Raw genomic sequence first — 27,450 nt, 5'->3', positions numbered from 1 at the left:
GATTTAACAGAGATTTAGAAATTGCAATTATGAAAAACTCAACAAGATATAAGAAAGCTCAGGCACCTCAATGAGCTCAGGAGTTAAATTAACAAACAAAAGAAATACTTTACTAAAGAGACTGAAACTATAAAAAAGAACCAAACAGAAATTCTGGAGCTGAGAACTCAATAAATGAAATGAAGACTGCATTAGAGGGCATTGGAAGCAGAATGGACCAGATAGAAGAGAGAATAAGTAAGCGCAAAGACAGAGATCTAGAAATGACTCAAGGGGAATAGGATAGAGAACTGAGAGTTTTTTAAGAATGAAAGAACTCTAAGAGAACTATTTGACTCGATTAAAAAGGGCAACATAAGAATAATATGTACACTAGAAGAAGAAGAGAAGGAGAAAGGAACAGAGAGCCTATTCAAACAAATTGATGAGATCATCTCAGACCTGTGGAAAGGGCTGGGTTCTCAAAATCAAAGAATTAACAGAACACATAATTATTTCAATTCCAAAAGGCCTCCTCTAAGGCACATTGTATTAAAACTGTCAAAAAGTAAAAGACAAATAAAGAATTCTCAAGGCAGCCAGGGAAAAGAAGACAGTAACCTATAAAGAAATTTCATTAGATTATCATCAAATTTTTAAACAGAAACCCTACAAGCTAGGAGAGAGTAGTACCAAATATTCAAATTATTGAAAGAGAGAAATCACCAACCAAGAATAATATATTCAGCAAAGTTATCCCTTAGATATGAAGGAGAAATAAGGGCCTTCCCAGAAAAACAAAAGCTGAGGAGATTTACCATCACAAGACCTACATTACAAGAAATGTTGAAAGGACTTATTTTACACAAAGTACAGAGACAAAAGTATAAAAAAACTTTGAGTAAGATGACAAACAGACAGAGAGAAGCAGGAAATTGCAACTCTATTTCAGAATAAAGTATTAAACACCTAGGTGTAACAAGGGTTAAATAGGAGGAGAAGCATTTTTAAAAGACTACCACTTCTGCTATTTAAAAGGGATAATTTTTGACAACAGAAACATAAAAGGGAAGGAGTAAAAGGACTGAATTTGCACAGGTGGCTGAAGATAAGATGCAACCAGAAGAAAAAGGACTATTGTATATCTGAAACAATTTTTTTTAACATAAACCTAATGGTAACCATGAAACAAAAATCTAGAACTGAGATGCATAACATAAATCAAGAGAAAATGAAGAACAAAATTATAGAAAGTCACCAAACTAAAAGGGTAAACAGGGAAAAAGAAACAATAGAGATATGGACAACCAGAAAACAAAAGAGAAAATAGCTGTAGTAAGTCCTCATATATAAATAACTACCCTAAATGTAAATGGACTGAACTTACCAATCAAAAAGCTCAGAGTAGTGGGAGGGATTAAAAAACAAGACCCAACTATATGTTGCCTTTAGGGGACTCGTGCCAGCTGCAAAGAGAAAAAAATAGTCTCAAAGTGAAGGATGAGAATCATAAGATATCTGACTGTTCTGTGTTCATCCTCCACTTCTGGGTACCTAGCCAGTCCACCTCCCTCTTTCCACCTTTCAGAGTTCTTCTGTGGTTGCCTCTTGTGTTATTTCCAGGGTTTATAGTTTTATATAGAGCGAGGAGCAGGGGGAGATTAGACTAAACTCCCTTCTTTGGTGTTTACACCATAATTCCTTCTCTAATTTATTCACTCAAGAAACATTATTTGGCTCCTTTTATTTGGTCCAGACCCTGGAGAATGGAAGGGAACAGCACATGGGGGTAAGCTCTATTTGGGTTGGGAAGATGACAATAACAAATCATCAAACAGAGGTTACCCCTAAATGGGATACTCTCCATGGTCTCTAAAGTCAGGTTTAACTCTTCCTCATCAAGCTAAACCCTTCCTCATCCTCTTGTTAGTTCTCTGAAATCAATCTCCCTGCATCTTTATCTCCCCTTTTCACAGTGTACTTTTCTAGACCTTCTCATCTCTCACCTGATTGACTCTCACTAGCTGCTTTTCTTCTGAGGGTTCCCAGCAACCCCTCTTTCATACTGCTGCCTGGGGGTCTCTCTAAGACTCATGCCTGGTCATAACTCTTACCTGCCTGCTGGAAGCCAGCCAACAGCCCCATAGCACCTACAAGTGCCTACAGGACAATGGTTCACACTCTTTAGGTCAGTGCACTCACGCCACGTCTTGCCACTGCGCCTCCCCAAGACATCACCCTTATCCCCTCTTGCATATCACAGTCTTGACATGCCAAATGCTCGTAGGTCCTTGAGCATACTATGGCATTTCACTCTTCATCCCAAAGTATATACTTTCCCCTCTGCCTATCATGCTTCTCTTTGTTCACAATAAAACTGTCTATTCATCTGATACACCGGTTTCAATTGTCACATCCAGGAAGCCATAATTTCCCAGGACAATCACTTTCTCCTCATTGCTAACTTGACCATGCTTCCTATCTGCATGTTTCACAATGAAGTGTATTTGTTTATAGTTGTCTCTGTTTTAAGTCAGTAAGCACCTCATTAGAATGAACTCTGTCTTATTTCCTTCATCATATTTAATGCTTAAGAATATCCATGTATAAGTAGTAGTTAAATGCATGTTGACTGAACAAAGACCGTGGAAGAGCTTACAGTGGTGTTATAAGTCTTTGTTTATGTAAGAGAGAAACAGTGATGTGGGTGGGGTGTTATGTCTACGGGTTTGATGAACCTGCTTCAGACTAACTGTGGCCTTGAATTATGACCTTTGCTTCCATTCTTTCTCTTTTTTTCCCCAGGCCTGGGTTCAGGTCCCCTGGTTTCTATCATAGGATATGTTGGTAAAGGCATCCAGCTACTCTGCAAGTCCTCAGGCTGGTTCCCTCAGCCCACAGTGAAGTGGAAAGATCCACAAGGACATGACTTGCCCTCTGACTCAAAGGTGAAGGCAGATGGACATGGCCTGTTTGATGTGGAGACCTCCCTTATAGTCCAAGAAGATGCTGGAAGAATATCATGTTCCATCCAGTACCCTGACCAGAGCCAAAAGGTAGAATCCAGGATATGGATAAGAGGTGAGTAGGGAGGAGGGGGACAGGCTAGGAGTGCATATTTGTGTAGCCCAGAAGGAGACTATGAGCCTCTCTCTCAGGGTTGCTGTGTAGTAATGTTCAGGTTTAATGATTTGTTTGGAAAGTCAAAGGTTTATGAGGTATAAAAATAAAATTTGATTAGGTATAAAATTTGATTAGGTGGAAATGGAATTGTTTACAATTGCAGAGGTGTAGAATCAAATATTTTTTTATCACATGATCATCTTCAAGGTGCAACCCACAAAAATCAACACATAAAATTTAAGAAAGCTAATTTGAGGAACAAGAAAATAATGTTCACTTATATTTTAGAAACCATTAAATCATTATACTATTAAACTAAATAGAATAGATATAAATAACTTGGGGAAGGATTTAAAAATAATAGGATGACTTATGTAAACTCAAATATGTAAAAGACCTTGATATCAAAAGATTTAATTCACCGATGAAAACAAAGAATATCAGACTGTATTTTTAAAACTTGACTGTTGTTATTTCATAAAAATAATGACACATATTTATTAAAAGTTAAAAAGTAGATAAAGCATACCAGACAAATATTACCAAAAAGAGAATCATAACAGATATATCAAAGTCAAGAGAAGGAAAGAAAAAAGTTTTTAAGAAAAAAAATTATTAGAGATGGTATGAAAAGGAAGAAATAGAATGGCCATTGTTCACAGAGTATATGATGATATACAATAAAAATTCAGAAGAATATAAAGGTAATTTTTTTCAATTCATAAATGAATCCATCATGTTTATAGGAGATTAATAAAATTTCTTTCACTTTTATTGTAAACCAGCCAAGAGAAAAATAAACATGCCATCTATAATGACATCCAAAAAATACATTAATTAAAAGTCTAATGAAATGCTTTCAAACTCTTATTGAAGATCATATAAAACTTTATTTAAAGACACTAAAGAAGCCTAAAAGAAGAGGAGAAATGTAACATTTCTCATATAAGGCAAAGCAATATTTTAAAGATCAGTTCTCCCAAAATTGATCTATAGAATCTATAATTTTATTGAAAATCTCAAAAAAGTTTTCTTTGAACTAGGTAAGTTGATTCCAAATTTATGCGGTTGAGCAAATGGCCATGAATTGCCAAAACACAGCAAAATAAGATGAAACTGAGAAATTTAGTCTAACATATATTGAGACACATTTCAGAGTTGTGATGATAAACCCAGTCAAAGTTTTGGGAGAGATAAACAAGTGGACAATGACACAGAAGAGAGCCAGGAAACAACCTGAGCCTGAATAGAAACTTAATGTAGACTGAAGTGACATTACAGGCAACAGTGTGTGAAGGAAGGTGCATTAAACAAACAATGCTGGCATGGTTGTTATCCATTTAGAAGGAAACGAAATCAAACCTCTACATCATTTTATACATAAAAATAAAATCCTTTTCATCTTGGGATTTAAGAGGATTCCTTAAATGAGATTCAAATTGCATTCACCTTTCAGTCACCATTAATGCTCTGTGAATTGTTTTTCAGAGACCTTTTTCCAGTTCTCACCCTATGGCTTGGCTTCCATTTTACTGGGAGTACTCAGCTGTTTCCTGTGTGTTGGAGTCACAGGGGAAGTGATATTTTACTTAATATCAAAAAGTGAGTGAGAGGGTGAAGGATGGGCTTCTGGCATGTTCACTTTTCAATGGGGCCAGAACCAGGGATGCTCCCACACAACTCCAGGGTCTGTTCTCAGATCCATGGGCTTCAGGAGCCCATCACCTAGGCCACAGGGACCATAGCCCTCATCCTCTCCATGCTGCTTGATATAGATTACTTGAGGAACACCAGCCTCCACTAAGTTTTTCCTACTTCAATAATGGCCAAGAATTAGGGGAAGCATGATTTTCAGTACCTGTATACAAAATAAATTCCTAAGAACAGCACCAAAACTTAAGTAAAAAATTTTCAATTTTTTGGGGAGGGAATGACACGACCCCTTTAACAACCCATGTCATAATCTCCCCTCCCCTCCCCTCCACTTTCTCCCTGATAACTTCCATCTTCAACCCCACAGGATCCCAGATATTAGCCCCTCCCTTCAGCACAAACTTTCCTGATATCTTGTCTTACCCCAGATAGTAGAGGGGGTGGTTGGAGACACAAAGGAGAGTGCTGGGGGAGCCTCCATCCTTTGCTCACAGCTTCTCCTCCTGAGCAATGAGCCAGGGTTGTGTTTGTACCGTACACACCCCTGTGTCCACAACTGGATTTTCTCTTTCTCTTTCAGGAAGAATGAGGGCAGAATTGAGTAAGTGTCTTATCATGTTCTGAGCCTTCCCCACAGTTCTCCTGGGTCCCTCCTGTTCCACAGTTTGAGGCATCGGTGTGCTGTCTCAGCTCCAGATCCAGTGGGAAGCATGGGCAGGCCAACAAGGGTAGCTGTTCACCCTCCTCAACCATTGACTAGTGAACAGATTTTCAGACATGTAGGGGGTTTAGGATGAGCATTGGGATCCTGAAATTGTGTGCCAGCTTTGCCCGTTGGTACATTCTTTGGGGAGAGGAACCATAGACTTCATGAGCTCTCTGAAGGGCGTGGACCCATAATGTCCTGTGTAGCATTTCCCTCAACCTCCCACCTGGCTTGAGACTTTGAGTCAAGCATTCCAGGCTTCTATCAGCCCAGGATATTCTGCTCTTCGTGTTCTGGAAACACCAGGAAACTGGGTGAGAGTGTTGTAGAGCTTTCCTTTCACACTCTCTCCTGGGCCTCTGATCTGTGACTTCAGCCTCCTCTGTGTTTTTGGTTTTCAGACTGGAGAAGGAAGCATGGAGCAGCAGGTGAGAGAAGCTATCTCCTCCACCCCTATTTACCTCTTTCTTACAAGTCCCTACTTTATGAATCTTACAACCTGAGGCCATGGGTCTCCGCAGAGACAGTCTTGTGATGGGAGCCCCAAAATTGTCTGCAGATTCTGGGGGAGGTGCATCTTGTAGAGAACCCCATGGTCTTCATCAGGTCTCTGGTGGATCCGTGATACCCCAAAAGGTTAACCACCCTTGGTCTCCCGTCTTCCTGCATCCTGCTCTCCGTGTGCGCACTGACCCTGCTGTGCTGTCTGCTTGTTTTCAGAACTGAGAGATGCCCGTAAACATGCAGGTACCAATGCATGAGGGGGTGATGGTGGGAAAGAGCCTTGGGTGGGTGTGGGAGAGGGAGCTGACCAGTGACAAATACGGGGAAACAGGAAAACCAAGCATGCCGGACTACAGATTATAAATCTGTGAGGCCTGGATCCACCCCAGGGGGCAGCTCCCCGTAGACACATTTCTTGGCCCACAACTAGGAAGAGCTGATATGAGTAAGCCAAAGTAGAGGTCACAGGATAATCTTTAGGGTATTGAGGGCACTAGTGACTGGCCAAGGGGATGGATTAAGGGGAAGGAAGCAAAGTTTGTCAGGACCAAGAATAGGGGGAGGCTGGTTAGGGGAGATGGTCCAGGGCTCACAAAGTCTATTATTGGGCTCACAGTTGGGCATCTCCAGGCTTTGGTGAGTCTATAGGGCCACAATGGAGATGAGGAAGGGGCAGAGGAAGTGTCCGATGGAGCCTCTGGCTCTGGAACTACAGCAGATTCCACCCTGAGCCAGTCTACAGTTGGAGGGGGTGACCTCTGCATCCAGCCCAGGTCCCTTCTCAGTACCTCTTTCTTTCTTTCTCTCACCATACTCCAGTGGAGGTGACTCTGGACCCTGACATGGTTCACCAGCATGTCTACATTTCTGATCTGAAACCTGTGTTCTATAGGAACATATCCCAAAAGGCGATTTCTTTGGAGAAGAGATCTTTAAGAAAGTGTGTGGTAGCCTCTCAGGGAATCCAGGAAGGAAAACATTACTGGGAGGTGGACGTGGGGTTCAATAAAATGTGGTGCTTGGGAGTGTGCCGGGATGACGTGAACAGGGAGGTGACAGATGTGACTTTGTCTCCCAACAATGGGTACTGGGTGTTAGGACGGGAGAGAGATGATCAGTATTTCACATTTAACCCTCATATAATTATCCTCTCTCCAAGAACAGACCCTACACGAGTGGGAGTCTTCCTAGACTATGAGGGTGGGGCAATTTCCTTCTTCAATATAAATGACCAGTCCTTCATTTATACCCTGACACATCGGTTTGAAGGGTTATTGAGGCCCTACATCCAGTATGATGTGAATGATGAGGAAAATGTGACTTCCACAGAGATTTGCCCAGTGTCCCAGGAATCAAAGAAAAAAGTGCTTTCTGACACAGACAACCTGGAGCCCTCCCCACAGGTGACCATACTCTTCCTCTCTGAGGTGATGCCTTGCGGGAATCACACCTCACACTCTCCCTCCAGACATTGAGCTTCCTCTCAGGGACCAGCTCCGTGCAGTAGACAGCAGGATGGCTTCCAAATGAAGAGAGTTTGGCCTATTTGTGTGGGGTCAGAGGTCATGGCTGTCCTGAGGCAGGGAGGGAAGAAGGACAGTGCATTTAGTTTGTACCAACTCTATGCAGCCAAAGGACCTTTGACAAGTAACGACTTATTGACCTATCGGGTTCCTCACCTATTAAATAGGACAGGAATCCCCATGAGGTAGAGTGAAGAGGAGAGTGAATGTAAACTGCACTGTATCTTGTCAATGGTCTGGTGTCAGCTGACGATGTGTTCTCTATATTACACTTTTTTCCAGCTTGAACTCTGTTTATATATCCCATGTTAGTTTATTTTTTCATCCTTAAAATTACCCAAAGAGTATTCATTGAGCACCTGCTGCATCTGGCCCAAAGAATAAAGAGGAGGAAATACTGTATAATTCTTTCTATAAATCCAGCATCACTCTGATACTGCAATCAGACACATTACAAGTTTGGAAAAAAACAAAAATCAAAAAATCTATAGACCCATATCCTTCAAAAATATAGATGCAAAAATTCTAAATAAAGTTTTAGCAAAATAATCTAACCATATAGTCAAGGATAACACACTACTACATGTGTGCTTTATCTTTGGATGGTAGGGTTTACTTAATAATCAAACATAAACCAGTGTAATTCACCACATTAGCAAACTAGATGATGCAACACTTTAGATGGATTTGAAGGGCAATCTATTAAGTGAAAAAGTTCAATTCCAAAAGGTTTCATACTATATGATTCAATTTTACATAATATTCTCAAAATGACAAAATTACAGAGATGGAGAACAGAGTAGCTAAAACATGGCACTAGAACCATATGATTTCACTTATATGTGGGATATAAAACTAAAAATAATAAACAAACATGACAAACAAACAGAGACTCAGATTACTTGTTGCCACAGGGAAGGTGGAGGGAAAGGAAGAAATGGGTAGGGAGGCTCAGATGTTTGGTGGTGGAAGAAAATTTAACTTCGGGTGGTGAACACATGATGCCATATATATAGGACTTACTATTGAATTATACACTTGAAACCTATTTGATTTTATTAACCAATGTCACCGCAACAATTTTAATAAGTTTTTTTAAAAGAACAAGTCGCCAGAGGTCACGGAAGGGGAGGGACGGGCGACTAAAGGGAGACAGCCTGAGGAAGTTCTTTTAAGGTGATGCAATAGTATATTGATTGATTATGGCGATGTATGATTCTACATATCTAATAAAATTGCATAGAACTACACACACGATCACACTGTAAAAATGATGAAATATGAATTAGGCCTGTAGTCCAGTAAATGGTATTGTACCAATGTCAGTTTCTCAGTTTTGTTATTTTACCATAGTTATATAAGATGTCACCATTGGTCAAGCTGGGTGAGAGGTACGCAGGACTCTGTACTATGTTTGCAACTTCTTATGAATCTACAATTATTTCAAAATAAAAAGTTTAATGAAAAGAAGTAATTGAGCTGGGCTGCAGTTCATTATGTATGGCAATTGAAATAAGGAAATGTTTAACAGAATTTCAAAGATTGAACTCGTTAGTTATCACATATCAAATAATGAAACAGAGGGCTTATAAAAATCCCTGTAGCTCCAAATAGCAGAACAACTGTTTTCAACTTACCTAAACTGCAGGATGCCATCTACTGCATTATCAAAGTCAACGAGAATTAAGAGTGTGAACAAGAAACTTTGTATGAAGTGAAAAAGGTCACTTTAATGTAATGTGGGATAGTCAAATTAGAAACAATGAGTACCCCAAAAATTCCAAGTGCCATATGTTTTCATAATAAAGATGATGAAAGCAAACCAAAACTGCCATAGACAGGACTGGGGGCCCCAGTGGCTGTTACCAGACACAGGATGGTGTTGGGTTCCCGCCGCTGCAGAGCTGGACTATTGGAGGTTCTAGAGCCCCTGTCTCTTATGGCAGCCTTCTGAGCACCTCCACCTCTGGATAGTGGTGGGGAGCAGTGCTGAAGGGCCTGAGTCAGGAGTTAGGCCCACCCAGTATGCCTGGGGAGGGAGGCATATCTCTTAAGAGCCTCAAGTTGAGGAAGTAGAATGGGTTCGGGAGATTGGACTGAGTCTGGGGGCCAAGAGGAGCAGGGTCTCAGAGCACTTGGTAAGTGGCCTAAGCGATACCTTGTTTCCTTTATATCCTAAAGCGAGAAAGAAATACAAGCCCAGAAAGTAGCACAAGATAGTCATGAGGGATGGGGGTGGGCCGGGTGGACAGGTTGTTGTCTGGAAACCAAAATGGTTGGCACACTGTACACTGAGGAAGGAGACAGAAGAAATTTAGCTCCTGGGGGGAATACCCTGGGCAACCTGGGAGGAGCCTGGCTATTCACCTGTGCACAAGCACTCACCTCCATGAGGCATGTGTGAGCGTGTGAGTGTGTGTGTGTGAGTGTGTATGTGTGTTAGAAGGAGAAAGAGAGTGTGATTCTGTGAGCTCCTGTATGGTTCAATCTCTCTATGGCCCCCCCCCCCCAAAAAAAAGCTGAGTCACTCACAGAAAACTTGACCTCACATTCCAGATCTGGTAGGAACCCCCTTTATATTTTAAAAAATGTTTTCTTATCAAAGTAATGCAGGCTCATATTTAAAGAGTAAAATTGGACAAAAAAACACTATAGTAAAAGCAGCAATCCCTTAATTGCCCTCCTTTCTTCATTCCTTTCCTATGTAGCTTGAGTGAGAGCTCAAGCCCACTCACGTGCAGCGAGTCAGTGAGAACTGATGCTGGGTTTTGCAGTAAAGAAAGATAAGCTATTTTATTTGGAATGGCGTGTTATGAGAAACACCTGAAGTTCTGGCAGGATGCCTGGTGCTTGGAGCAATGAGGTCATCAGAAGCAGGTGTGGACTTGCACACAAGGACACATTGCAGGGAGGGTGCACACGCCTAACCATTTCTGAGACTTCTTGCTCTAGGGACGAGGATAAGAAAAAGATACTTGAGAAGAAATAGCTGAGAACATGGTGGTGGCCTTGAGGCTAAATCTGGGAATTAGCTGTAGCTTTGTGTTTACTAACCTGATAGTAACTATTAATAAATTACAAGGCCAGCATTGTGTGAGAGAATAAAAAGCCATGGAGACAGGGGTAGGGGGTGCTAGCATTGCCATTCCTCCTCTCCCTTATCCATGTTAGTTAAACTTTTCCAGACTCCAACTCTTCTTCCAAACCGCCTCTGCAACAATGGCGCTGCCAGGGGAACAGCAAGCTGCTCTTCAAAAGCCAAACTCCCAGATAGCTTACAGGCCAGAGTTTTTATAAAGGAAAAATCATGCGTAAGGGTTTTGGGTTGTGGGCCTTTGTCGATTCGTCAGTGATTAGGTAAGCAGTGAATTTTCATCTTCTGGCCAGCTGTTTTCATCCTGGCGTTCCGGCTTCAGCAAGATTGTGGCGGGGTGGTGTCAATATGGTTATCTTTGTGTGTAGAAGCAAAAGCTATTCGTCTTATGACCATTACTTTTCCAATGCTATTATTGGTTTGTGCTTATTTAACTAGCTACATTTTTCTATCATCCCAAGCAAAGTGTGCTTTTAAACATTTCTTCTGGAACTCACTTTACACGCAGGCTCTAGGACATGACTAATACACTTTCTTCATCTTTGATTTTAAGCTACGTGACAACCAAAGGAATTGAAGCATTTAGTTAAAGTCTGTACCTATATCTCTAGCCTCTGTGATCTAGTATCAAAGCATGTTTACGGCTTACTGTTGGTTTCACCTACCCATCCCAGAGTTGAGAACTTTGTGGCTTTCGGTTTTGTTTTTTCTGGAGTTACTTCCTTAGTCTAAGTAATGTGTTTACATCACCGCTTCTTGTCTATTGACTCTCTGCCTTGAGGCATCAGAATTAACTCACCTAGATCACCCTCTACCTCCTACTACTCTTCCTATGTGACTAGTTTATGATCTCATTTCCCCCATGGTCACATCTACATTTTTGAACAATCATCTAACAAATTTTTTTAAATCGTGAGATGAAGAGAGTCAGAGAAATTATACTACCAAAGGAGACATTCACAGAAATAAAATATTGGAGGATGTTTCAAGCAAAACGAACCCAAGAAAAGAGAAAGTGGAGGAGACATGTAACACGAGAAACAGTGGTGAGAAACAAAACTACCAGAAGTGGGTTTGGTGCCGTAACTGCTGCAAATGTGCCCATGTTTTTAATGTAATTTCTAGAACATTGTGCCTAAAATAAAAGAAAAAAGTGTGTGTTAAAATAGCTGAAATAAAACTTTCAGATGACTTCAAAACCTGGGAGTTTAGAGACAGCTTACTGTAGCAAGGTTGGGATAAGAGTTTTGATGTAAATATAAAAGTGGTTAATGTCCTACAGGGCAAGATGCCATACCGTTGGGATTATTTTTTCCTATTAAAGAGAAATCATTTGCAACTCTGCTGGAAAAAAAAAATCTACACCTTAGATATTAAAGTGCAATAAGCCTGGGACCTTTAAGTAACAGTAAATGGTGCTCAAAAATGGCTACTGTAATAAATAATCCTTGGTTGTGCCAGTGTCCCACATGACATTGAATGCACATATTGCCTACTTTTTGCCTTATTTAGAAATTTTAAATAATTTTCCTTAAAGAGATTTCCCCCTAACAGAGCAAAAAGGTGCTATTTGTTTACCAAAAGAGCCAGTAGAGGATGTGGCTGACACAATGCATTCCGCCCCCCACTGGGGAAGGAAGCACAGTTCTGGTCCCCTTGGGTATGAAGCACTATCTTTAAGAGATGGCCTACATTTAAAAAAATGAAATTCTACTATTTGCAACAACATTGATAGACCTAGAGGTTATTATGCTGAATAAAATAAGTCAGACAGAGAAAGATAAATACTGTATGATCTTACTAGTATGAGGAATCTAAGGAACACAAAGAACAAACTAATCAAAAACAAATTCACAACTACAGAGGACAATCTTGTGATGGACAGATAGATGGTGGGGGGAGGTTGGAGGGCTGGGAGAAAGAGGTGAAGGGTTAAAGAAGTAGAAATTAATAGTTGGTAGATGGTCATGGGGATGGCACAGGGAATGCAGTTAGCATTAATGTAATGGCAAGGTGGAGAGCCAGAGGAAAGAGCAATTAGGGGGATCGTTTTATAAACTATATAAATGTCTAACCAGTGTACTCTATATTTGAAACTAATAATAAAATAAAATTTAAAAAAAAAGAAATGGGCTAATTTTTTCCCCATGACAACCACTTTAATTCAATCTGTCAAACTCCAGGTCTGGACTCTCTGAAAAAGCATCATCAAGGAACACCAACCCAAAGCCCTCCACTTGCCTTCTTCAAAGGGACAGAACTCTTGTAAGTACTGTCCTCATAGGGCCTGCATGCAACTGGTGGTGCCTTTACAACCAATTCTTATGCTACATGGCATAAGGTGCAGAGCCTGAATTTCCTGTTCCACCCACTTGTACATGTTAAAAGAGGATGCTGGGTCATTCCTTAAGGCAGCAAGTTCTTCTGAGATGGGAAAGGCCTTTGACCTTGGAGACTTCATGCTGGTTGGGCAGTGGAAGGATGTGCACAGCTCCTCCTGCCCCTCACATCCCCCAGGACCCAGCTAAAGACCAGTGCCTGCAGCTCAGAGAGCAGTCTCTTGATGTGTGTCTGCGCTTCACTACCTGTGTGACAAAAGTACAATGATGGGCACCATGCCAGCTGACAGGCACAGGCACTTGGAGAACAACAAAGGAAGCTATGTAATGAGGAAAGCTCAGGGGGCCATGTTTTGGGCTGAGGGGAAGATTGGTGAGAAATTAGCAAATCCATTCTTTCTGCCTCTGAACAATGCATAACAAAAACGATCTCCCTCAAAAATGATCTCCTCTTTTCTGTGTCCACCTATGTGACTGGCTAGCATTCTTTGTGAGGAAGACTCTCTGCTGGTGCCTGTGAAAATATGTTAAGGGCCAAGGAGACTTGGACCTTGAGCTCCAGGAGCCAAAATTGTAGATGGAAAGAAAACACAGTCACATAAAAACATTTGTAAAATGTGCCCTATGAGACATTTACACAAGTTCAAATTATTTGGGATAACTTGAAGAGGGAGAAGGAAGAGATTTCTGCACAGAGGAATGGAGTTTAACCATGAAGACATTGAAAGAAAGAATTTTGGGCAGGAAGAGCATGGGTTAGCAGAAGTGGAGCGTAGGACACCATGCCCAAAAACACGGGGTGGAAGAGTGGGCTGCATGTGCTTGACTGGTGAAGATTAGGGGTCAAGAATAAAAAGAGAGAAGGATGGAAGAGCTAGGATGAGGACTGAGAGGTAGAGATAAACAGGACACAAATTCTTGGATGGATTCTGAAGATAAGGTAAGACGTTTTATTTTCACACTCAAGAGAGAAAGCCACCCCTCAACCTTCCCTCCCAAGCCCACCTCTGTGCTCACAAGTTTCCCTTAAGCTGTTCTAACTGCCGCTTCTTTTCCTGGCTTCCTCAACAGAAGAGAAAGGTTAAGTCATCTACATATGAGTTTTACATAACTTTTCGTTCTTTTCATCTCTTCTGGTGCCCCAGGCTATGTGTGAGAGTGGCCTTCGGGATGCCCCCCATTTCCCTCAAACAACTTCATGGTGAGGGCTGGTGGACCCTATGGAGAATCTGCCTGAGTGACTAGGTGCAGAAACTGTACCAGGTGGGTTCTCCAGTGTCCAAGGGCAGTGAGAGTCCTTCCCTTCCCACTTAGACTCCTCCAGGAGTCTAGCACTCTTCTTAAATAAGGGCCTTCACGTGTTTCCTAAGTCCTTGAAATGGAGGTGCCCATAAATAGGGCCCTGCGCCCTGGCCTGTTGGGCAATGCACCCTGATGTGCAGGCACTGGCAGGTAGGGTCTCTCCTACATCCCAGTAAGGCTGTTTCAGTGGCCACAGAAGCAGATTCTGTCTGCTGCCTTTGCATTCCTGCTGCCATAGTCTCATCTCTCCCCAGGTAGCATAGAGGACCCCAGGGAAAGAACAATGAAAAGCCACAATTAACATTTCCAAATAGCTGCCATTTTTCTTCTCTAGCCTGAATTATTTCAGGTCCTTCAAACTTCCAAAATGTTCTTGGCTGCTCGTAGAACAACACTCTACTTCCCTGTGTGGCATGAAAAGTCTTTTGCAATTTGGTTCCATCTATTCTTTGTCCAGCCTTCCCTTCCACTGATGATTTTCATAAACTCTCCTGGCAAGCCCACAGCCTTTATCTACCCCGCACATTCTAATCACCCCTCTCCACTCAGAATGTCTATCCCCCTGCCTGCAACCCTGATCCTACTCTTCATTTAGTGTCCATTTCGTGTTTAATCTGGGCCTGAGCCCACCTGTGTCTCCCAGACCCATGGACCTGCACCCATTTGAGCTTACCACTCAGCCCCTTTTGCTATCCTGGGACATCATTATGCATGCACAAGCCCCAAATGCATGCACCAGCCACCTGAACACTAAAGGTCACCTACTCCACCTGCTTGCACAGAGCCTAGCACCTGCACAGGCCCCTCCCCAACACCAGGCATTTCTGGGAGTCCCTGAGGGATATCTTGCAGGTGCTAGACTCCCTTGTGGCAGGTCTCTGAGCAGTCCCTTAGGGAGGATGCCAGTGTGGCACCTTGATCCACTACACTCCTCTCCCACTAATACCAAGTTGCACAGTGGCCTATGACACAATAGGGTGGAGTAGGGTAATGGCTGTTTCTACTTTTTTGAGCTACACTGCAGTAAAGAAATCCAAATGCAGTACCCCACTTGATTTCCAAGATGTACATGACCAGCTCTTGCAAGTTTTACCTATGGTAATGATCCCAGTCTGTCATACTGCCCTTGATCTGCAGAGGAGGGTAGAGCTGGTTAATAGTTGTGCACCAGATCTTTTCTAACTCTTAGTGATATGTCAGCTCAGTTTCTGTACCCTTTGTTGTAATGGTGTGGAGTGAGGGGCATCCCACCTCCCTGGAGCCCCAGACCTCAGGCAGCCAGCAGGAGTATTTTGTCCTTGCTCTGAACTTCTGCAGTTTGCAGCCTCTGCAAAACCCCTAGATACCTTTCCCCTCCTTCTAAGACCTTGGAAGGACATTTTCTTTGGAAATTCAATTCATGATTTGCCTCCTCTCAGGATGTGACAGGGACTTCCTCCTTTTGTTCTATCTACCTTGATTTTTATAGCAAAGGGGAGAACAAGTGGCATGTGTCTTAAGGTGGAAGGTGGGTGGGTAATCCATCACACATGAGCTGGCCCCTCAACTGGAACCAAGACTCTCTACAACAATCGTCTCCTTTGCAGCGGAGCTGGGATTACCAGGACTCATCTGCCATTTCAGACTCTTTGCTGCAACTTGCCAGGTACAGGGGCTCATTTTCAGCACCAGTCTAAACTGCAGAAATGGAAAGCAGAAAATGATGGCTTTTGAAGAGAGAGTGCTGATGGGTTGGCCCCATCTTATCAGCAGAGCCTAGCTGCAGGGTGGGGTGCTTGGAGTGTGGCCTCGGGAAGATACTCCTTTAGGTGTTCCACCTGAGGAGGCAGATTTCCAATGGGTCTCATTTTCCCTCCAGCCTCACTGAGGGTCCCTTCTTGGGGCGAATCACATCCCTTAAAGACTTGGGGTGAAATCTCTTTGAGGCCTATTGAAATCAAACCAAAACAAGCCAGTGAGCATCAATTGACAGCTTATGGAGGGTCAAACATTGAATGGGTGCTGGAAGGGGAGAGTGTGCAAGAGTGTAGAAGCCCTCCCCTGGGGCTTACAGGTAGGGCACAGGGAGTGGGAGAAGGGTGAAGCACAGTGCCATTACAAAGCCCAAGCTCCCTCAAGTAGCAAAAGAAAATGGTAACTTTTAAAGAGATACTCAAGAGCTGAGGGACTGGAAGTCAAGAGACCAGACCATCAGGTGTTGTTCAAGAATTAGGAATGTAGGTGCAGAAAACTGCAATGCAGTTGGAGTGGAGCCAGGGGGAAAAAATGAGGGGAAAAGAAACAAGGAGAAATTGGGTTTTTTCCAGGTGGAGGGTGGCAGCTTTTCTTTGGCACTGGTGTGCACGGCCCTTACTCTTCCCAGTATCTTCAGGTAGGAACATCCCAGAAGCTCCTGAGAGGGCAGAGAGAATGTTCCCACCAGTAAAGCTGAGCTCCAGCCTGAGATCCCATTTTTGGTCATCCTTGCCCCACTGGCTGCTCCATCTTCCCCAAATATCCAATGCATCCAGACCCTTGCCTTTCCCCAGCAAAACCTCCTTGCCCAAACCAGACCTGAAATCCATTTATACTGTGGTGCAAATAGCTGAGAACAGAGTGTTGCCTTCACCAGGCACTTGCTCTCTGGTGAGGACCAAAGCCTTTAGACCACAGAAGTCAGAAAGGTTGAGCCTCAGGCAGCAGGTGGGAGTGGGGTGCCCTTTGGGCATGACGGGCGTTCACCTCTGAAGTCCTTCAGGAAATTGCCAGACTGTCTCCCTTCAATGAAAGGCTTCCAAGGCATGTCCTTGTGTTGGAAGCAAAGAAACCACAGGGCATGTACCTCCCGTCTGAGAAGATGCTGCTCACAAGCACCGAGGGAGACTCTGGTTTTGAGTTCTCTTATCAGCAGTGAGATTTTAGGTTTTTATTGGCTGGTTGGCTGGCTGGCTGGCTGGTTGGTTGGTTGGTCCATCTTGGAGCTGACACCTGGGGACTCAAATCATTTCTTCAGTGCTCGTGAGATGCTGCCAGGACAATCGCTGTGGTCTGTGGCCAGGGAGTCCCTAACAGGGGTCATGGTCTAGGGGACAGGAGACTGAAGGTGCATCTAGCCCTGACACATGGCACAGCTAATGAGGAGTTTCTATTCAGAGAAGCACAGAACTGGGGTAAATCCTCACTCTACCAGCTCCTGTCTGTCCTGGCAGCATCTCATGAGCACTGAAGACATGATTTGAGTCCCCAGGTGTCAGCTCCAAGAATAACAGAATTGTATACCTCCCACGATGCATTGGCTGCTCACACTCACTGGCTATCAGACTGAGAGACATTCCACAGGCCCTTACGGGGGTGTCAGGAGTGAGAGTGGTTGGCCCTCTCCGGCACTGGGGCTAGGTCTCCTGGACCACAGACTGGGGGGAGCTAGATGAGCTCACTCCATCACTGTGGCCTCGAAGAGTCACTAGCTGACCTCCTGGAGGCTACATCTGAGGTTCTAGTGTTGTGGGATTCCCAAATGGAGACGGGACACTGAGGCTATAAGCAGGAAGCAGCGTTTATTGATTCCGGCACCGGCTCAACAAATTCTTATGCAAAGGCTGAGTGAGCCCCCATTGTAACATAATGGGCAGGTTTATAGTCTTGTCATCCCTACACAGCTACAGATATAAGGAAGAATACTGGTTGGCAAGTTATACAAAAACTGATATTAGCAGGAGAGTCCTTGAGGTGAGGGATGGGCAGTCAGGACCAAACTCATTCCAGCAGGAAATGGCCAGGCAAGGTCAGGATGCCACACTAGGACTAGAGGAAGGTGTCCCAGATGTGGTTGAAGCTGACAGGCAGCTCCCAGGCGTGCACCCACTTCTGAACAATCAGAACTCCGTGCTTATTGTTCTGTTTTGGGGACCCGATGTTCCAGGTCGAAAGGAAGTGAGAGCAAGTTTGGGCAGGGAGAATGAAAATGCACGTGAGAGTTTTTGTAAATTTCTCTTTGCTTGGAGAAAGTCACTAAATCCTAGCTGAGCCCTAATACACTGTGTGGCTCTATTTCTGGCTCTAAAACAATGTGAACCTCAGAAGCTGCTTCCTCTGGGGCCCTTTGGCCTTGTCCTCATGTAGCTTCATTATTCCAAGCAAAGCCAGCAATGCTATTAGCTCTGCTGCCTGGTAAAATTAGAAGCAGCTCTCACATCCAGCAATGATTTAGAAGCCACGCACTGGGGCTGGCGAGAACCAGACAAAAAATCATTGAGACACTGACAGACCTCTAGCCTGATGGGCCGGGTTCCAGCTCCCTCACTTCACCTCAGTATCTCTTTGTTCCTCTGCAGGTGGCCCCACTGCTGAGGAGATGATAGATTTCCCAGTTTTCCTGGACACCTCCCAGCGGGGACTTTGGCCCAGCAGTCTCTTCTTCCTTATCCACCTTCTCCTCCTCCAGCCTGGAGAGCCAAACTCGGGTATCGTATCCCATCTGCAGCCCAGCCAGCCAGGACGTGAGCACATCAGCTTCTGCCCACCCCTCTGGAGATTATATAGCCATGCCAGGTGCTAGGACTTTAAAAGATTTTCATCTCAGTGGTTAAAGAGCTACTGTCCCAAGCACCATCCAGCCCCCCAGCACCCCTTATACACTCCCCACGACCCCACAGCTCATGGGCATGTCAAGGGCAGAGCAGAAAGATGCCAAGAAACTCTTATTGGTCTGTGCTTGGGCTGAACCAGTTGAAAAATAGTTTTAAATCCAGCTGTCCAGCTGTGTGAAGAGGCTGCAAGAGAAATAATTGAGAACACAGCTAAGAGAGCAATTTGTTTTTTCCAGAAAGCCAAGAAAAGCCATAGATAGGAGGAATTTTTAAGCAGAACCTTATAGGATACACATTCTCCAGGAAGATGATAGACTGAGGGTAAACTGAGGCAAGGTATACCTGGGCCAGGCACCAGGTGCGGTAGAGAAAAGCTGGAGAGGGAAGCTAGTTAGAAGCGTGTTGGGGCTTCACAAAGTGAACAAAGGCGCTGCCATGCTCCGTGGGCAACATGAAGGATGGGAGGGATCCAAGAAGGGAGAGCTCGGCTATGGGGTTTCAGTTGAGCTTGGGATGAACTTGGTCTTTAGCTTTAGAACAAACTCGAGTTTTAGCCGACCTTCAAAAGAAGAAAAAGAAGTGCGCAGAAGCCAGAGGGAAGAGTGAGGCATACCAGGCAGCAGAGAACAGCATGTGCAAAAGAACTGCAGCAGGAGTAGCAACTCTCGTGGGACTGAAGAAAACAGACTAGCTTTGGTGGGGGAAGGGTAGAGGAGCCATTGAAGAGAATGATCCAACGAAAGATCCTGGTGAACAGATGTCTCCAACAATTAAAAAAAAAATCAAGCAAAGAGCCCCATAGATTATTTCAATGCCCTTTTTTGTTACAGAAGCTCTACATGTGCAATATAAAAAATTTAAAAATCAGACAAAGCAAAAATAAGAAAAAATCTATTCCCATCATGCAGAAATTACCAATCCACTTTTTTTTTAATGACAATTAACTCTTCAAGAAACCTGACAAAGTATCTCCTCATAGCTTTGAATAGTTTACTGTAGATTTCTGACCTGCAAAGGGATACGATAAAAACTTATATTTGAGCAGGGCTGATTTTGGCCATTGATCCGGCTTCTCTTCCTAGAGGAGGTCAAGGTGACTGGCCCTGGGGAATCCATCCTGGCGATTGTTGGGGAAGAGGTAGAGTTCACATGCCACCTGTCGGTGTATCTGGACGCCGAATACATGGAGATCCTCTGGTTCCGAAGCCAGGCCTCCAACGTGGTGCACCTGTATCAGGAGCAACAGGAGCTCCACGAGCAGCAGATGGCTCGGTTTCAGAACAGAACCAAACTCGTCAAGGATGACATCGTCCATGGCAGTGTGACCCTGCAGCTCACCGGCGTGACCCCGGGGGATGAGGGCCCTTACGGGTGCCGCTTCCTCTCCAGCAACTTTTCTGGGGAAGCTGTCTGGGAGCTGGAGGTAGCAGGTATGTGAACTGGCGGAGCCCCAGCAGGGGAGATGTAGGAAAGGGTCCATTTGGATAGAGCTGTTTTGCTCAGGAGTAGATAGAGAAGCATAAAGAATGGGAGAATAGCTATGATTTAAAAAAAAAAAAATTTAAAGAAAGATGCATTGGAAAATGAACATAAGAATTGTTCACAAAAAAAGATACACGAATGGCCCTTAAACATACGGAAAGATGGTCAAATGAAAGTTACACTGATACGCAATTTTTTACCTCTCAGATTGGCAAAAATTCAAAAAATCAACCATACACTTGGTGGAGCCTGGGGAAGCCAGTCCTCTGCTCTGCACCATGTTGACAGAGTTCAAATCGCAAAGCTCCAGCACCTGGAGGTTTGGCAATAGTTAACAAGACTGTCTGGGCATCTACCTCCTGAACAGCAATCTCACCTCTTGGAGTTTATGCTGAAGATGCACCTCCCACAGCTAAATACGAAAAAGGCATATGTATAAGTTTAACCTCTGTAGTGTTATTTGTACTTGCAAGTCAGTAGAAATGACCTAACTGTGCAAGCCTAGGTGTGAGTATGGTCCATCATACAATGAGGTGGTCCACATTACACAGCTGGAAACACAGAGAGGAGGCTCTATGAACAGGTGTGGAGTGATTTCTAGGATGTTATTAAGAGAAAAAAAGCAAGGTGCATAAGAGGTTCTATAGTATGTAAACTTTTGTTTAAGAAAGAAGAGGAACACTGCACAAAAGAAACAGGAAGGATAAACTAAAAAGTTATGAAATTAGTTACCTAAGGAAGTGGGATGGGATGGAAAGGATGGAGAAAGGTCTGGGGGTTTTTCTCACATACATTTTTTACAGTGTTGACATTTAAACCCTATTAATGTTTTGTATAATCAAAATATAAAGCTAGCTTCAGAAGGATGGGGAGATAAAGGGTTGCATATATCACAGGCCCTTGAGGCCTGATGGGATTCAAGAGAGAGAAGACAATCTATCGAAATTTGGGGAGAGATTATTTTTCATTCTAGGATACTGTCCCTTGCATAATATGACTAAATACCAGTATCCCTTTCCAGTCAAAGGGCCCCATTCCATATTTCCAAATGTTTCTCAGAGGTAGTACCATCCCCACATGCCAACACTGATGCAGACTGTCATTTACAGTCCACAGGTTGGAGGGCTATGAGCTCATATGTTTTAAGATCCCTTGCAGCACGCGATGTCTTCTGGTGACTGCAAACAACAAATGGTAGTGTAAACTTCACACACAACTTCTGGGAAGGAGCCTAACTTTTCCCACTCTTGCCTCTCCTAGGGCTGGGCTCAGACCCTCACATCTCCTTTGAGGGCTTCAAGGAAGGAGGCATTAAGTTAAAGTGCAGCTCCAGCGGCTGGTACCCCAAGCCCAAAGTTCAGTGGCGAGACCGTCGGGGACAGTGCCTGCCTCCAGAATCTGAAGCCATCATCCAGGATGCCCAGGGCCTCTTCAGTCTTGAAACATCTGTGGTCATCCAAGGAGGGGCCCACAGCAATGTGTCATGCTCCATCCAGAACCCCCTCCTGATGCAGAAGAAAGAATTTGTGGTCCAAATAGCAGGTCAGTGGGTGCTGGCTCACCCTCATTTACCTAGTCATCACATCCTGCATGTCCTTTGTACCAAGGCCATCTATAAGGACACAATGGTACAAGGGTCTGGCTGTATATGGGGCAAACTGACCTTGACATCTGAGAAGTCAGCAATTTGGATATCTGGAATTTACTAAAGATACAACTGACAGCTCAAACAGTAAGCAGGGAAGGCCCCAGAGAGCCAACGTTACAAGGCCATGAGCCAAACTCCAGAAACTCTACTCATTGGAGGTCACCGTGAGAGCCCATGTGCTCCTAATGTCATCCCCTCAACTAGTATTCACTGAACACCCAGAATGTGCACCCAGAATGTGTCCCAAACTCTGGCCCGCGGGTTCACATTCCAGTGAGGAAAACAGACAAACAAAAATGTGAATTACACTTGATCTTAGCCAAAAGGCCGAGAAGTGATAACTAGAGGAGAGAAAGAGCAATGGGGGGATCATTTTATAAACTATATAAATGTCTAACCAATGTACTGTATACTTAAAACTATTAAAAAAAAAAAGGTGAATTACATTGTGCATTAGAAGGTGTTAGGGACCATAGAGAAGAATGAAGCAGGGAAGAGTGCTAAGGCATGGTGGGTTGTGAATGTGGCTTTGAAAGTGGTAGATCAGGGAAGTCAGGCAATGTTTTGAAGGTTAGGCCATTATCCAGAATCGACGTTTTATTATGAGGTACCCACTGGAAGGTTTAATGCTCATGGTTTTAATTGTTTTAAGTCTTTGGGACCTACCCAATCTATGGGCCATTTTCCACATAGGTCCAAATCAATAGTTACATTATAGTCGAAAGAAATCTTGCCCTTAATGATCATTTGTCCTCAGGTAAGAGGACTTGATGACACACATAGTTCATTCAAAATCTGTCTAGTAATGTAAGTGGACATCTGTGTAAGCTAATTGCCTTTATCCAAAAACAAGATAAAACATCTCATATCTTTAAGACAAGCATGTAGTTAGTTATAGCTTGGAGTCAGGTGCCTCAGTTAAACTCCCATAACAAGAGATAGGGGTGATTTCTCCTGGAGGTTTACATTTAAAAGGATGACTCTGAGCTCCTTAAAAAAACATTCCTGGGTTGTAAAGCCGTCAAGAGCCTTATTAGCTTTCAAAAGAATTTGCATACATCTCAAAAGGATAGAGAAAAGATTTACAGGTTTTTTTAAAGGAAATAATAATCTAAGACAGGGGAAAGGGATAGTCTCAATTTTTCTTTTTAGATTTGTGTTTATCCTTTACAATGGGCATCGGTCACATGGCTTTCTGTTAGGAGGGCATTCAGGTAGTGGGAACAGCAAGCGCAAAGTTCCCGAAATGGGAATGTGCGTGGCTATCAGAGGAGCAGAAGGAGGTGGATGAGGCTGGAACAGAGACCAGGTGCAAGGGTAGCAGGTTGGCATCAGCCCTTGCTCTTAACCCCTATGTCAGCACTTAGCAAACCACCTGTGGTGAAGGACCAATCCTTTGTGGCCCAATACTTTTGTACAAGATAATAACAACCACTGCTAGATAAATAAAAATAAAAAGAACACATTTTGCCAAGTGAAATAAACCAGAAGCAAAAGAACAAATATTGTATGATTCCACTCATACGAGGTACCTAGAGTAGACAATTCATAGAGATGGAAAGTAGAAAAGAGGTTCCCAGGGGGTGGGGGAGGAGAAGTGAAGAGTTAGTGCTTAATGGGGACAGATTTCATTTGAGGAAGATGAAAAAGTGCTGCCGATGGTTACACATGAGATGTGTGCACTTGATGTCCCTCAGCTGTAAGCTTAAAAATGGTTAAGATGGTAAATTTTATGTTAGGTATATTTTACCATCATAAAAAGGGAAAAATATATTTCAAAAAGACCACGGAGATAAAATCACCAATTTTTAGTAATTATTTTCAACAGACAAAATTATTCAGTTGCCACAAGAGTTTCTAAAGGATTGTTCCTATCTGTTTTTTGTCCCTATCTCTTTACTGGCTGGCCACTATCCGCAGATGCTCTCCAGGGGACCTGGAGAGGACGGAAGGGACTGTCAGTCAGCCCCCACACGGCTTTGCTATCATCTTTTTCAAACGTGTGATGAGAAGTGGAAGCCTAGTGTTTGCAAGACGCGGGGAGATGCTTATAACTCCGACAGTGCGGGTGGAGAGCAATAATTCACTGGGTGTCACTTTGGATTCTCATGTCCTTCAGATGCAGGACAAAAGTGGGAAGCAGTAGAGGGAGGCCACACAAGTTCTAAGATGGGGGCGTCGGTGGGACCCATCAGCTCCCCTTCTTTCGAATCCTTCACAGCACGGTCTCACTCCGCTGAGCAAGTCCAAGCGCGCCGCGGTTCCTGGGGATCCTGCCATCGCCAGAGTGCCGTGCTGTCGCGCGCATTTTACAGATGGCGGTGGCGGGACCCAGGGGACTTAACGCACCAGTGGGTCACGGTGTTCAGAAGAGTCTGGACTTAGGGTTTAGTAGCGCCTAAACGGACACAATTCCCTGTGGGTGTTTTGCAGACGTATTTTTACCTGGGTCCTCACCGTGGAAGAGAGCGTTCCTCGGGACACTGGTGGGACTGCCGCTCCTCCTCGCCCTCCTCGCGACGCTGGCTCTGCGCTTCTTCCACAAGCAACGGCGGTCCCAAGGTACCAGCCCTCCGACGCCTGCTCTGCCCGCAGGAAGTTGGGGGGTCATGACTGGGAATGGGCGTGGGACCGGCAGGCAAGCGCATCCTCACCTCCGCTCCCCGTCCTTCCTTTCAGAAAAGCTGAAGAAGCAGGCGGAGAAGGACAAAGGTAAGTGAGGAACAGGCGCGCTCTCCGCCCGCACCTCTGTCTAGCCAAAGCGAGGTGCTGGGGTAAGCGGGGGAGGTAGGTTAGACCTGGGGCTTGGGAGCCTGCCAGAGGTTTGCGCTTTTGCTTCCCCCGCCTCGGAGCCCGCTCCTCCTGCGCAGGCAGCCCAGCCTGGTCCCGAGAACGCACTGGGACCTAATCTGTGCACTTTGGGGAAGCACGGCCTCCGTGATCATCGACTGATGTTTTCCCTTTTCCTCATTTCTTCTCCAGTGAAACTCATGACAGAGCTCGGTAAGTTCTGGGTGCCACGCCCACGGCGCTGGCTGCGGGTTAGGGGGTGAACCCCGCGCATGATGGAAAGAAGGGTTACGTGACTTTAGGCTCCCTTTAGAAAGCGATACTTGACAACCATCTAACTCTAAATCCATCCCTGTACGGTCCCACCTCTTCACTCCCAAAAGGACTCTAGCCGAGCTGCCAAGGAGACCCTCTGGACAGACCCTACCAGCCCCTTCCCTGCCAATTATACAAATCAGTCACAATCCCATCATTAAACGTTTACTCCCACTGGTTCGTCTTCCTATGATAGTCTCCTCTTTTTAATGCAAATGCCACTGGAAAGAATGGCATCTTGAATTTGCACCAAAGTGAGTACAACGAAATAAAGTCAGAATTAGTGTTTAGTGTTGCCTTTCTCAGAAACATTTACTTTGAAAAGACAAAAGGCGGAGAAATCAAAGGAATGAATTTACAGTGGCAAATTATCAGTCTTGGCTCTGGCAAGGAGAAATAATTGAGTACACTGGGTCAGTGACCCTGAACTCAGGCAGACTGTGCTCGAGTCCTTGACTCACGCAGGACCGCGTCCACAGGAAAGCTGGTTATTTCAAGACGGATGACCAGTAGCTCCTTCCAACCAGACCTGAGCCCAGGAAAGAGGCTCTTCAGTGCCAAGATTTGTCCCCCCTACCCCCACTCCCCAGCCAATGCAGAAACTCAGATGACTAAGCAACATCTTCCCAGTGGCCTGACCACTTTGGGAAGGTGGTTTCACTCAGCCCAAGGCTGATGTTTTTCTCCATGTGTTCCGCTTACAGGAGAGCTGCAGACAGAGCTTGGTAAGTGACCTCACTTAGAATTATTTCTTCTTGTTCATCTTTTAGCGTCTGGTTATTCGTGTATGTTCTCGCCTCCCGATCAGGTGTAATACCCAGGATGGAACCCTACTGTTGGTGTTGGTGGCAGGAGAAAGGGGAGGGGGGCAGGGGTGAGTGCAAATGTGACACGTGAGCAGGGAAGGTGCAGGAACATGGTGTTCTAATTCTTTTTCCTTGGCTGTTTCAGACTGGAGAAGGGCTGAAGGCCAGGCTGGTAAGTGAAGCTCGTTTCTCTCCCATGGTCCACCTTACATCTCAGCATCCCACTCACTTGCTCTGATTAACCAACCACACTTCCTTCCAGTTTGCTCCACGGCCTCACTCAGCACATTAATATATGTCACTGGTAGAGGTGATATTCAACTTTCGCTTCTGTTTTGTTTTCATATTGTCCTGAGGTGTAAGCGTACGGTAAACCATCAGTGCCAATACTGGTTGCACATAAAAATCCCACAGACTACCGGAGCCTACTCTTAAAGACTGATTTGTAGGTCTGCTAGATGTGAACATTTGTCCCTGTAACTCTCCATTCCTCCCATAAAACAACCAGTCTAAGGTCTATATTGTACATATTTTTGCAAAATGTGAATTTCTGTTTTGTGCAAACGCGTTTTAGCTTGTGTAAATGACTCCCACCGTCTCGTGCTATTCCTGGCTTTTCTCACACATAACTGTATTTTAATATCCACCTACCACCGCATGTGCATCTGGTCTGTTTCTCCTTCTTGCTGCTGGAGCGCTCCATTTCAGAGAGCCACCCTCCTGGAGAGACCGCCACATCTCTACATCTAACTCCACATTGCTACAAACAACAACACAAGCATGTCACCTTTGGATCCTATGTGGAGGTTTCTTTGGGATGTATACCTAGGAGGGGACTTGCTGGGGGTATATCACTAAGTGGAATAGCACTATCGTCCTGCCCTTGGCAGTGCATGGAGGCTCCAGGTGCCCACATCCCACATGAGCCAGCTTTCTAAGTTTCCAGTCAGTGGGGATGAGTGATTCACTTGTGCTTTCAGTCTGAAGTCCTCTGAACACTGAGAAGTTTGGGCATCTCTTAAACACTAGTTGGCTTCCCTGGCTTCCTCTTCTGAACATTGCCTGTTTGTGTCCTTTGCCCATTTTTTATATGGGATTGCTATCTTTTACTTAATGATTCACAGGAGTGTGTGTGTATGTGTGTGTGATATTGATCCCTCATTGGTACAAAATATCATGAATTCCTTTTTCTATCCTATCATCTGCTATTAGCTTTGTCCATGATGCCTCTTATTGAAAAGAAGTCATTAATTTTGATAAAATCTATTTCATCACATTTTTACCTTATAGCTGAAATTTTTGAAATTTTGTTGAAGTAGAGTCTACTTCCTCATACTTAAGCCATAAAGATTCTCTTACACTTTCTTCTATTTATGTGTGTAGGTCTTCAAGCTGTTTGAAATTCACCACTGTATGTGGTGTTAAGTAGAATTTGGTAATTTTTCTCCATAGAGTCGATTTTCCCAGTACCATCTACTACTGCGTCTGTGATTTCTCATTGATGTGGGTGCCATCTTTAGGGCATATTTGGTTCCCATATTCTTTCACCCACCTATTATATCAGTTTCTAAAAGCTTATAGCTTTTAAAGTACTTGAAAGTACAAGTTCTCCATTTCT

At 44.1% G+C, this 27,450-nt stretch overlaps 1 protein-coding gene across 1 annotated transcript in view; it reads left to right on the top strand.

Moving 5' to 3' along the window:
* BTNL9 (butyrophilin like 9) overlaps positions 1-27,450 on the top strand; it is a 34,325-nt gene that overhangs the window by 4,130 nt on the left and 2,745 nt on the right. The window contains 17 exon segments of the mRNA XM_036225071.1: positions 2,785-3,060; positions 4,591-4,708; positions 5,340-5,356; positions 5,863-5,889; positions 6,182-6,208; positions 6,785-7,402; positions 11,500-11,628; positions 12,766-12,847; positions 15,810-15,868; positions 18,537-18,665; positions 19,874-20,221; positions 21,534-21,815; positions 24,355-24,483; positions 24,601-24,633; positions 24,904-24,924; positions 25,731-25,751; positions 25,978-26,004. Coding sequence (XP_036080964.1) covers positions 2,785-3,060; positions 4,591-4,708; positions 5,340-5,356; positions 5,863-5,889; positions 6,182-6,208; positions 6,785-7,402; positions 11,500-11,628; positions 12,766-12,847; positions 15,810-15,868; positions 18,537-18,665; positions 19,874-20,221; positions 21,534-21,815; positions 24,355-24,483; positions 24,601-24,633; positions 24,904-24,924; positions 25,731-25,751; positions 25,978-26,004 — 2,343 coding nt within the window.

The sequence above is a fragment of the Rousettus aegyptiacus genome, unplaced genomic scaffold (genome assembly GCF_014176215.1).
Source record: "Rousettus aegyptiacus isolate mRouAeg1 unplaced genomic scaffold, mRouAeg1.p scaffold_m13_p_7, whole genome shotgun sequence".
Taxonomy (NCBI): domain Eukaryota; kingdom Metazoa; phylum Chordata; class Mammalia; order Chiroptera; family Pteropodidae; genus Rousettus; species Rousettus aegyptiacus.
Note: the sequence above shows the minus strand (reverse complement) of the source record. Positions and strands in the feature narration are given on the sequence as shown.